General features: G+C 42.1%; 1 protein-coding gene across 2 annotated transcripts in view; it reads left to right on the top strand.

Moving 5' to 3' along the window:
* Nucleotides 1-12362, top strand: part of IMPG1 (interphotoreceptor matrix proteoglycan 1) — a 94893-nt gene that overhangs the window by 16832 nt on the left and 65699 nt on the right. Inside the window, exons 2-7 of one of the 2 annotated variants that reach the window (XM_019929189.3) lie at nt 967-1200; nt 6216-6382; nt 6649-6677; nt 9072-9136; nt 9735-9838; nt 12102-12254. In XM_019929189.3, coding sequence (XP_019784748.2) covers nt 967-1200; nt 6216-6382; nt 6649-6677; nt 9072-9136; nt 9735-9838; nt 12102-12254 — 752 coding nt within the window. The remainder of the gene's footprint in view (nt 1-966; nt 1201-6215; nt 6383-6648; nt 6678-9071; nt 9137-9734; nt 9839-12101; nt 12255-12362) is intronic. The other variant, XM_019929190.3, reaches the window with a different exon arrangement.

Genomic DNA, 12362 nt, shown 5'->3' with positions numbered 1-12362 from the left:
CGGAGCCCTGCCCTCAGAGAAATCCTAGGGCTGCTGCTCATAGGCAGGGAGGTTGTTTTGTTGCATTGTTTCCCCTAGGTTTTTAGAAGCACTCTACTTCCTCATCAAGAGTATACCTCTGGGTACCACAATGCTATATCATTCCCCCCTTGAATCATCATGTCTATCTAAAGAGGCATCTCTCTGGAGGCTTGAGTGCTAAGTGAGGAGTGATTTTTAGAGAGATGTGTGGGAAAAGGTTTCAATATTCGGCAGCTCCTAAAGGCAAGATGATTCGAAATGTTGTTTTTGTTTTTCTTTTTTTTCAATACGCTTGATCAGCCCATTATGCTACTCCCTGATTTCTGAAAATGTCTTGTCATTGAAATATCACATTTGGAAGTTGCAGCAAAATAGAACTTCCATAACCCTCAGGATCAGCCTTTTAGTTTTTTCCATCATTTATTATGTGCTTCACTTACAGCACACACGTGTATATACTCATCAGGAAATCAATCTTTTTTTAATTGAAATATAGCTGATTTACCATGTTTTAGGTGTACAACAAAGGGATTCAGTTGTACATGTGTATATTCTTTTTCAGATTTTTTCCACTATAGGTTATTACAAGATATTGAATATAACTCCCTGTGCTATACAGTAGGTCCTTGTTGTTTATTTTATATACAGAACTGTGTAACTGTTAATCCCAAATTTCTACTCTATCCTTCCCCGCTCCTTTCCCCTTTGCTAACCATAAGTTTATTTTCTATGTCTGTGAGTCTGTTTCTGTTTTGTAAATAGGTTCACTTGTATCATGTTTTTAGCTTCCACACATAGCGATATCATGATATTTGGCTTTCTCTGTCTGACTTACTTCACTTAGTCTGATAATCTCTAGGTCCATCCATGTTGCTGCAAATGGCATTATTTCATTCTTTTTTATGACTGAGTAGTACTACCAGGAAATCAATCTTTCTTTTACAGATCTCTCCATTAAAATATACAGTTCTGAAATTAAAGACATAGACAATGCCGCAAGAATTGAAACAACCGAAAATACTGGAAAATTTTACAAAGTGTCAACAATGAGACGAATATTCGATTTGGCAAAGCCTCGAACCAAAAGATCATCATTTTTCCCAACTGGGCTTAAGGTCTGTCCACAGGAATCCATGAAAGAGATTTTAGCAAGTCTTCAAGCTTATTATAGACTGAGAGGTAAGGAAAGAGGTGCAGCCTGTTCAGACTTTCCCTCTCTTCATCCCCTCCCTTTCATCCATCCCAAGGTTGTGTTCAGCCCAGAACTTCCAGTCTCTCATTCAGTCACAGGAGTTATAAAAATCAGCCTACTGACTTGAGAGTTATGAATAATAAGCCTTCCAAACTATGGTAGATCTGTGCTTGTATGTTTTAAAACCATGTCCTGTGCAACACAGAACCACGAGAGCATTTAACAAGCCACCGGAAAGCCTTGGCCTTTGGGTTTTTTTGTTTGTTTGTTTGTTTTTTGTGGTACGCGGGCCTCTCACTGTTGTGGCCTCTCCCGTTGCGGAGCACAGGCTCCGGACGCGCAGGCTCAGCGGCCATGGCTCATGGGCCCAGCCGCTCCGCAGCATGTGGGATCTTCCTGGACCGGGGCACGAACCCGTGTCCCCTGCATCGGCAGGCGGACTCTCAACCACTTGCGCCACCAGGGAAGCCCTGGCCTCTGGGTTTTACCTCTTTGTTTTATTTTTGCCAAAGCCCACTATTAAATCCTAATGTTGTAAGAAGCACAGGATGATTGCAATGTCAGGAATCTGTGCAAGCTGATTTATGACCTAAGATTTCACTTTTCAAAAACCACATTACAATCCCAATCCTCCCTCCCTTCTTGGTAAGTTTCAGTTGTTTATTGCTGATCCAGTAAAAATGTCTGAAGCTGGGAAACCTGGAGGCACAAATTAGCAGTGGTTACCAAGATATAATAAACAGGGGTGTTAACGGGATTTACAGCACAATTACTGTGGTTTTCATCACAGTTACAGTGCAGTTTTTACCCCAAGACAGCATTACAGGACTCTTACAGCCTTCCCGGAAATCATGATGGAGTTCAATCACACCACAGCCATCAGTAGCTGTCCTTGTCATTCACTTACCGTGGATGAAAAAAAAAATCCCATGGCTTCTTCTTTAAATGAAAGAAAAGCATCTTTGGTAACTGCTATTAAACTCCCCAGGTAGCTTGTCTGGCTGCAGCCTAAACACAAGTCACCTTACATGTGAAAATTGAGGACGTTTACTGATTTCCACCTTGATCATAATAGATGTTTGCTTCCACTCCAAAAAGCACAGTCACCCTGCTCTATTTCAAGCCTATTGACTAGAGCAAGCTGGTTCAATTCTAGCCTGTGATGTGTTGCACATTCTGACAACTGAAAACTATGCCATCAACTAACATCCCACCAAGTTCTCAAGTATTTACATCTATGAGATGTGCAAAAGTTGAATTAATCTGGGTGTTCTTATATTGCTGCAACCAAATTTTTAGCTCTGAATTTTATTCTTAGCTCTTTATTCTTGATTAGGTTTGCTTCATTCTTGCTTCCCTGGATGAAACAAACCACTGTTTTTCTCCCCACAGCAATGACAGCCTATTATCTTTATGGCTGCCCCTGGGTGATGGGAAATTTTACTGTTCACCAGCATGGGTTTCTTAAGTCTAAAAAATTGGTTCACAAAGAAACTAGAAATAAGACCCAGCTATAAAGCAGTGTTTCTTTGACAGAGTAACCCAGTTATTGTTGTCATAGCTGCTTTTACAAAATTATCTGTTGACATTTTTCAAACTTAGAGGAGACGGCTCCCACATTCCTCAAATCAAATGGAATACTGAGCTATTTCTCCTCCCAATGCTTAAAGCAACACAAGGGAAAATGTTCTGAGCTTCCTGATAGAATCGCAAAGATTTCCTCAGAAAGCACAGACACAAGGGTCAAGGTCGTTTCTGGTACTTTCCCAGGCAGAACCTCTGCTCCCACCACGCAAACTCTCTCCTCTGTGACTGCCTCCCTTCAAAGTCCTCTGTGAGTCCTTTGTGATTTCACCCCTCCCCATGTCTCTCCCTCTCTCTCCCTCCCTCCCTTCCTCTATCTCTCTCCACTCTCTCTTTCTCCCAACCCCAATATTAAAAGCTAGATCTTTCTTTCACGTTAATGTGTGACTCGGAGAAAGTTAAAAGTGAAGGGAATCCTAGTTTTTGCTACTCAAACTGCTGTCCACAGACCGGCAGCATCACGTCACCTGGGAGCTTGTAAGAAACGCAGATGTCCAGGTGGCTCACCAGACCTACTTCATAATCTGCATATTCTCATATTGATAAGATGCCCAGGTAATCCCGTTCCCCCACCTGCGGCCCTTTCTCCCACCTCAGGGACACAGAAAGCCCTCGTCCCTATTAAAACCTACTTTCCCCAAAGGCTCTGAGAGAACGTTCTCCCTGAAGCACAAATGCCTGGAGTTCCTTGAAGAATTATTTCCCTGGGGCACTGTCGTCTACAGTGATCAAAATGTCGGGATGAAACAGGAACCAGTATCTTTTCTTTAGACGATTTTTGAGGGGCAGGATTTTGGTGACTCCTCCGATGGCATTTTTCTGGCATCCTGGAAGCTCAGCACAAATCAGGAGGCACAGAACCCTTCTGTGATCAAGAGAACAGAAGCACCAGCCCATGACTCACGGGCAGAGTCATCCATCCTTGCTAAGGGAGCCTCAGATAAAAACCTTGAAAGTCGAGGCATCAAAGGACCTCAGGGCTGGGAGGAGTCTGAAAACCTCTGAAAAGTTGGATTTTTCTAACCTCTGGGTTTACCTTTCTACACCGTCTTTGTCTGACTCTATTGGGGAGGATTGCCACAGGGATTTTGGAGAAAGCCAGAGCCTTGCCTCTCCAGTATCCCCACAGTTGCTTGAGATCTGACCACAGAACCTCAGCCTTTCTGCTTAATGTCTCAGCCTAGGCTGTTTGATGATGTAGGAAAAACCCCAGGCAACACACACCTCAAATGGCACTTTTGGGTGCTGCAAACCCCCCCCACCCCGGGTCTGTGGTCAGGTTGCTGCTAGTAAATGACCTGAGCTTCTGTTGGTCTGGAATTCTCTTTGCCTCTTAAAACAGAAAGCTAAGAGAAATCCAGATGTGGACCAAGTGGGGAGTGAGGGAAGGTAAAGCACTAGAGTAAGAGTCTCCAGACTGGGCTTCTCATACTTTGTTCCTCCCCATAACCCATAACCCCTTTTCTCTGCATGGCAGTCAGAGGGTTTCTTTAGAAAGTCAGATGATGTCAGCTTCTGCTCCAAAGCACCCCTTTCCCCCTCATCCCTCCAGAGTTAAAGATCAACATATTACAATTGCTTATGACCAAAGTCTTCTATCTTTTTCTAACTTAATCCCCTAAAATAATTTTTAAATTAGGTGCCCTCTTGAGAGCTTTTCTGTTGACATCTGAAGTTTTTCATCATAAGCTTAAATAATTGGATAAGATGTAACTTTTGGTGAGCTGTAAATAAGTATTGATATTGAAAATAAGATAGGAATTAAAGCATTCTCGTATATACAGTGGAATCTGTCATAGATACTCAATACTTACCATCAAGTACTCTACAAATGCATGAACAAACCCTTCCAAACAGGAGGCAATGTCACGTGGTCCCTTTTCCTCCACACACCCACGTTTCCATCCCACCTCTCACTGCAGAGTCTTATCTTAATGTAATTTAGGTCATACTTGAAAGTCTGTTATGGGTTGCTCTAAAATATTTCTCAGTAACAAAAATGTATGTACATTGAAATTACATTTTTTACTTATTTCCTAAGTAAATAACTTATTTGACTTATTTCCAGAAATTTCTTCTGGATTCAGTTGCATTTATAATTATTTTTAATATATAATTGACTAAAGGAAGTAGATATAAGTTTGACAAAAGTTTTTAATTTTTTATTGATGGATATAAGCTCAGATATGGGTTTGGGGTAACTAATGTTTATAGACACAAAATTAGGAACAAAGTTTTGGAAGGGGCCAATTTAAATGAAGGGCCTATAGCTTAAGCTCCACTAGCTTCTGCCTCTGGATAGATGGGGTTGCTTTGGTGCCGTCCCTCTATAGTTCATGTGCCATTATTTATTATTCCTATTATGTATTGCTAACATTAGACAGGATTTAACATCCATTTTATCCCTATCCTTTTCCTTAGTTTCACTTAAATGCTGAGAAAACGTGTTACATAAATAAGTAGACGGGAACAGATGGAGTTTTGTTACAGTAGCATCCTTATTCCTAAGTTCCTCTGGCATTTTATGCTAACAATCACATCGTGATCTGCCATCATTATTTTTAATGATGTATCAGCTGTCGACTTCATTAGGACTTCTAAGGTGTTGAAGGCAAAGCACCAGAAACTGCCCTACTTGCAAAAACTGTGTTTGCCCTTGACTAAGTTCACTCCCTGTCTTAATCTCAAACACAGTTATTTCGAATACCCTTTGTGTGGCAACCTAGGGGCACTGGGCCGTCACAGGAAGACTATGGATGGGGAGATGGGGGAAGGATGACGGCCAAAGGGAAAGTGAGGAGAGAAAGATGTGCTGTTAGGCAAACCAGTTTAGGAAAGCACGCTAAGGAAGTTGAGATCAAGAAATTGAGTCTCTTTAAATGTCTGTGTGCCTGTTTACCCCTTGGAAAGTCTGCAGATACAGCGGGGTACCTGTGCCCCAGTTGAAGATGTCTGGACCGCAAGACCTGCACCATCTCTGTGCCTCTCACCACATCCTTCCATGTTCATCCTCTATAGCTCTCAGCCTTGCTCTGGCCACAGTGACCTTTTTACCGTTTCTTCAATGTGCCCAGCGTTCTCCAGCCTTGGGGCCTCTTCCCAAACTGTTCAAAAGTCACCTTGATCATGAGGCCTTCCTCAACCACCCTATTATAAATAGCAGTCTTACACACACACACACACACACACACACACACACACACACCTGTATTTCTATCTCCCTTCTTGTATTTTTCTCCGTGGTGCATATAAGGCTCAATAAATATTTGTTAAATGAATTCATCTCTATGGGCTATAGGCTATTGTATCAGCATAAGCCATGACAGAGCTTGCCATGTTTAAGATTGGGCTTGGGTTGGGAGAAGGGCATCTTCTCAGGATGCGGCCGCTTTTCACTCCTCATGGCGCTGCCTTGCAGTGTGCCAGGAAGCAGTGTGGGAAGCGTATCGGATCTTCCTGGATCGCGTCCCTGACCCAGGGGAATACCAGGACTGGGTCAGCATCTGCCAGGAGGAGACTTTCTGCCTCTTTGACATCGGGAGAAATTTCAGCAACTCCCAGGAACACCTGGATCTTCTTCAGCAGGTGAGTTTAAACACAGAGTGTTGGGAACCCGGTCCAAATAGCTCCCAGGCCTCCAGACCCTGCCCCTTTTGAAATGGTTCCCCCAGCGTAAGGGTTGGCTGAAGAAATGCTTGGAGGGATCTGAGAAGGCCGACAGGAATTTTATTCCTGCAAAATAACATTTTACAGGCTGATTGAAGTGGAGTTAAAGGGAAAAGGGAATGAAAATAGACTGGCTCTTCAGTTGGCATTGTCTCTTGATAAAATTACTTTTTATCTTCCTACAGAGGATAAAAGAGAGAAACTTCCTTGAGAGGTGAGTACCCAAAACACAGTGCAGCATGCTCTTGACTTTTGAAAGATCACACGAGGAGTGAGACTGAGCTATTGTGCCTTTATATTATTTCAGCTACTGAGATCAGAGTAGGTTATTCTGACAGACCCTTTATGCATATATTTTGCTGAAGATAAATGAGCATATAAAAGGGAAATGTAGACCTTATAGATTGAGATAGATGTTTGCACTATATTTGCAGATAAAATGAATGCAATACTCTGATAATTATCTAACATGTTTTTTACTTATTAGATACAGAGCAATTAAAATAGTTTAATTTTTAGAACTGATGAAAAATATTACTTACATCAGGAACGTGTTGAATGCAATCAGAGAGCAACCTGAATTTTGAACTCTCATTTGGTATTCTGTAAAGTGTTAGTATTTCTCAAACTAAACTGAAGCACTGAGCTGTGTCTTCTACAAGAACCGAATATCAAATCAGAAAATCAAAATGCAAAGAAAAAGCAAAGTACATCCGATAAAAATGATTAAAGAAGAGAGACGCTGTTGCCAAACTCTAAACTCACAAATTACACTCATAACAGTTAGGAATCTAAATCTGAAGATAATAATACTGCAGAGAGAGCCACAATTGGGCTGTATGAATTACAATTCTTTATAATGCTTTTCACATTTGTTCCTTGGTTTCTGTTCCCTTTGTCACCACCTGGCCCAGGACCTTATTAATTTACACTGTGCAAAACGTCAAATCCTCGCCTCTAACCTCTTACCCTCCTTAACTTGCATAACTGCTCCTGGGTTCATACATCTGAGATATTCCTTTTTTTACACTGAGCCTTGTTCAAAGGCTTTTCAAAAATACTCCCGCATCTTCCCCTCGCCCTTCTGAATATCCACTGCCACCCTTCTCCACTTGCTCTGTGTGCAGAGGGTTGAGCGGGAGAGACTGACTCACTGGCCTCCCTTGGCCTCTGGCTTCTGGGAAGGACCAGCCAGTGTGGATCAGGAAATCAGAGGGAGGAGCAGAGTGAGGTGAGCGAATTTATCACCTCCCCACGCCCCCAACCTGCAAAGTCTTCCAGGGCTACGGACCTCTTTCAGCAGCAGCTCAGCTCCTGTCAGGCAGCCCTCTCTTTCCACAGAGCCTTCTCTGTCTCTGATGGGTGGTAACTGCTGCATCACCTCACCCCTCCTGGAGAGGGGAGCTTTTAGTACCTCGCTGTTATCACCCACGGGTTCTGCACTCGCCCTTGTGGTTGCTCGTATACTCTTCCCATGAATTAGTAAGTAAGGCCTTTATTAGACTTTGCTCAAATTACCCAACTCTGAGTGAGCCATTTGTTCCCTCTCAGGACCTCCACTGAGGCAGAGGCCAAACTGATTCATCAAGGGCTTCACCCCCTGACCTTTCCAACTTTGCCCTCCATGAGCCAGGATCCCAACACTGCCACCATGACACTTCCCCACCACATCCAGACCGCACCCTGCTCATCCTGGGCTCTGACCACAGCCTTCCCCTCTGCCTGAAGAACCTGTCTTCTCCACCCCACCCACCGAAATCCTGCTGTCCTTTCAAGCTCCCTAGTCCCCTACAACAACAGAGGACCTAGCCATTCCCTCTGGTCTTCCATCAGCGTGAGCCACTATTTAGATCAAACAGTCAACCATGACTATATTGTACAAGCCCAGACACACTACTTTGAGACCTAATAGCTTATAGTAAGAAATCTTTCAGGGAGCTTCAATAGCTATCACTACTGCTACTCCTTCCTAAATAAAGCTTGCTAGAATGGGCTAATGTGATATGCAGACAACTCTATAACCATGACGTTGGGTGACACTCCCTGGCACTGCAAACCTACCCACAACTCCATTGCAGACAATGATTATGTCCGGAATAGGGATTCAAGACACCTTCATTATCCAGAAATCTCTCTCTCTCATTATCGTAACCACAAGAGTTACTTTATCAGATAAACTTAATGACTCTCTGAATTTACAGGTTTGAGGGTCTGAGATTTTAGCAAGAATATTTCAGTCATAGATCATGTGATCAATTATCTTTGATGTCAAGGACACAGTTGAAGCACAATGGGGACTATAAAACATTGAACCCCCAGAACCATCTTTGCCTACTATGAAAATACTCCCCAGAATGGCAAAAAGCCAAGATGCTTATGAAAAACCCTGGAGTCAAACATAATTGTTTTCGGGTTGTTTGAATTTTTCTTCAAAGAAAAGATATTAGAAGATTACTTAGGTAATGAAAATATAAGTAAACCTAGTTTTAAAATATACTTTCTCTCTAATTTTTAGGTCTATTCGGTATAAGCAAATTTAAATGCATTTCCTCTATTGTCATCAAACTCCTTTTCACCAACTCTTTTTTGTTTCCTATTGCGGTAATAGAAAAGATGAAATACACACAACGGAGACATTAGGAGAGCCCGGTGAAACCCCTGAGTTTTCAACAGGTAAGCTTAAAACTCCTCGTTTCATCTGCTACTGAACCTTAATTCAAACCATCATGAAAGCATGTTATTTGAAAAGCAATGGTTAATTGAAGTCGACACAGTTTATAATGCACTTTCTCAAAACTAACTTGTATTACTAACCTTACACAATGATTTAAATTCATAGCATACGCCTTGGAAAATACAGAAAAGAATAAAAACAAAACCGAATCACCCATTATCCTACAACTTGGAGGCAATCATCAATATTTTCCAACAAACAAATTCAAGATAATGTATTCATGTGTCCTTTACCTAGTCGCAAAAAGAAAAAGTAACCAGATCTCATTAGGCAAAGCCATTTAACTGTAACACATCTAGGGGAGCTCCAAACTTGCGTTCTGGAAAGGAACAATGAGGAATTTAAGTGGGATCTCGAGTATGAGTTATATTTTGCTGAAGAACATATTTGTGTGATCTTAAGAGGAAATGAGTTCAGAATGCACCTAACATCTGTAATTTCCAGAGTGACAGGAAAAGCATGTGACATGGTGACCTCATTCTAATTTAAACTCCTCCAGTCTCATTTTCGTGCCTGTACTTTTTTAAATTTCCACAGACATTGCCAGTGTCTCACCCGGGTCCCTGCCTCTCCCTCCTGATGACACACTCCTCAACGAAATCGTCAACAACACCCTCCCGGACACCAAGATGCCTACAATAGTAAGAAGTTCTCAATCTAGCCCTTCAGATGTCTGTTTAGTTTCATTAGTAAAACAGGGAAAGACAAGGGATGGACTGGCCATTCACTGTTATTAGTGCTGCATTTTTATCACCCCAAGTAAGAGTCAGTGATTTCCTTCTATTCACTGTTCTCACTTCCTCCAAGGGAGGGACTGAAAGGAAAAAAAAAATATAGATTGGAAACTAGGATAAAGTGAGAGAAGTTGCAACTTAATTATTAACTCCAGGAGGGCAGGGGCCCTTCTTCCCTCAATGCCTAACAGAACCTTATGTACAGCAGGTGCTCACCAAGCGTTAGAGTGAATAAATGATGGGTGAATGAATGAATGAATGAATACATCAGTCAACCCATCAATGAAGTCCTTTCTCCACTGAAGTGTAATCACACACTGACAGCAAGGGTAGAGGTCTTCTTCCCAGTCATGTCCAGCACGAATAGACCAAATAAATAACCAAATGACCGAAATCCTGCATGTCAAGCTGGGGAAGAATGAAAACAGTGTTTTCTGGCAAAAAGCAACACTGGCCACCACTCTGAGTGAAAGGGCACGCAGGATTGTTAGGGAATTGAATGTTGGTTATCACTAAAGGGGGACTTCTTAATTGAAGTAGAGTTGACTTACAATATTTTATTAGTTTCAGGTGTACAGCAAAGTGGTTCAATGGTTTTATACTCCATTTAAAGTTATGACAAAATAATGGCTATATTCCCCGTGCTGTAGAATAGGTCCTTGTTGTTTATTTATTTGATACATGGTAGTTTGTATCTCCTAATCAAAAGGGAGACATGCTTAACCTCTCCAAAAGCTTTGAGCGCAGACCCTCAGTGCAGAAGCAGACAAACACCGCTCCCTTTGCTCCAGTGATAGAATTGTAGCAGCACAAGTCAGGCAGCAGACACAGAAGAGGGCAGTCATGTAAGGAAGGGACCCCAAATCAGAAGCTGGATCTTATCCTTATGCCGTCACTGCCACAGGTCTACCATTCCCTGTCGTCTGTGAGGCTTCTCTGGCCCTTTCCTCTTCCTGTGACCCTCCTTCCAAGGCACAGATCAAAGCCAGAAGGTGAAGGCAGGAAGTTCAGTCTCACCACCTCTACATGGAAATTCAGAGATGAGAACCCTGCTGGCCATTCTCTCTGGGCTTTAGGCTGGATGACTGTAGACTTGATGGAACTGTTGCTATGAACAAAGAATCTAAACGTTTTGTCTTTCTCAAAAATACTGTTTCCTCAACAGTGAAAACTGTTGTTGCAAAAAATTATTGAGAAACATATTCACTGCAAAATTTCTAAGACAACTCCAGTCTGCCTTCTCTCTTTTCTCACATTACCTGTGCCCCGTCTCCTTCAAAGTCTGATATAGGTCCCTCCTTCTCCTGTAAATATCCCCTGAATATTTTATTTCACATTCATCATATCCTCCCGTTAACATCCTTTTCACCACCTACATCTATATTTATTCTTTCATTCAGCAAACATTGGGCCATGCACTAAAGATACTAAGATAAACAAGACTCAGTCCGGTCCTTCAAGGAATTTATAGTGCAAATAAGGGCAACAAAATAGCCTATGTGCTATGACTGAAGACGGCCGATGTATAGACAAAATAATAGGCTAGGACAGGTTGCTGAGGATGTGACCCGCCTTGTCGTGGATATTCACTGAGAGTTTTGTGCAGAAATGGTCTCACGTTTTTTGCTTTGAGGGACTCAATGAAGTGTGGGAATCACACTGGATTCAAGGAGATTTTATATGGGGTGACAAGATTACCATATTAAAAAAAAACTTCTATGTGAGTGTATCTATGTGAGTGTATCTATGTCTTCTATGTGAGTGTATCAGAGGTACCAAGTGAGCAATTCAGATGTAATTTGCTAGTGCAAAGGTTCAGAGAAGGCAAAGGTTTCTACCCTAGATGGTAGAGGAGATGTTTTTTTAAATGAACCAAAGGATATTGGTAAAAGGTAAACAAGTGTGTGTGTGTGTGTAAATGCTTTCATGAAGAGCACACAGTCACAAAATGATGGAGTTCTCAAGGATTCTACATAATTAACTCATCGGAGCTTTGATACTCCGTGAAATGCAGAGGCCACTGCTAGTTAATAGGACTTTTATTCTAGAAGCACTTAAGGCTTCATAACCCACTTCCTGAGACAGTATCAACATATATTATACAATGGAACCATTTGCTTGTGATTTATGTTAACAGAATCCCTTCTTTTTTTTTTTAACTCTAACCCAGGAGAGGGAAGTAGAATTCACTGATGCTGCTGAGCATGCGCTAGAGCAGAAGGTGGAGCTAAGCATCTCTCTGGCAAAGCAGAAGTTCAAGGAAGAGCTCACCGACTCGCAGTCCCCGTATTACCAGGAGGTTGCAGCCAAGTCTCAGCTTCAGGTGAGTGAACCCACCTCACACAACCAGAGCCCAAGGCAGGACTCAGATCTGGGAGTCAACAGCACAGAAATCCTCTTGACTCATCTTCCTGTGACCAGGCGTTCTTTT

This window comes from Tursiops truncatus, chromosome 12, assembly GCF_011762595.2.
Source record: "Tursiops truncatus isolate mTurTru1 chromosome 12, mTurTru1.mat.Y, whole genome shotgun sequence".
In the NCBI taxonomy this organism is placed as follows: domain Eukaryota; kingdom Metazoa; phylum Chordata; class Mammalia; order Artiodactyla; family Delphinidae; genus Tursiops; species Tursiops truncatus.
This window is presented reverse-complemented; position numbering and strand designations above follow the sequence as displayed.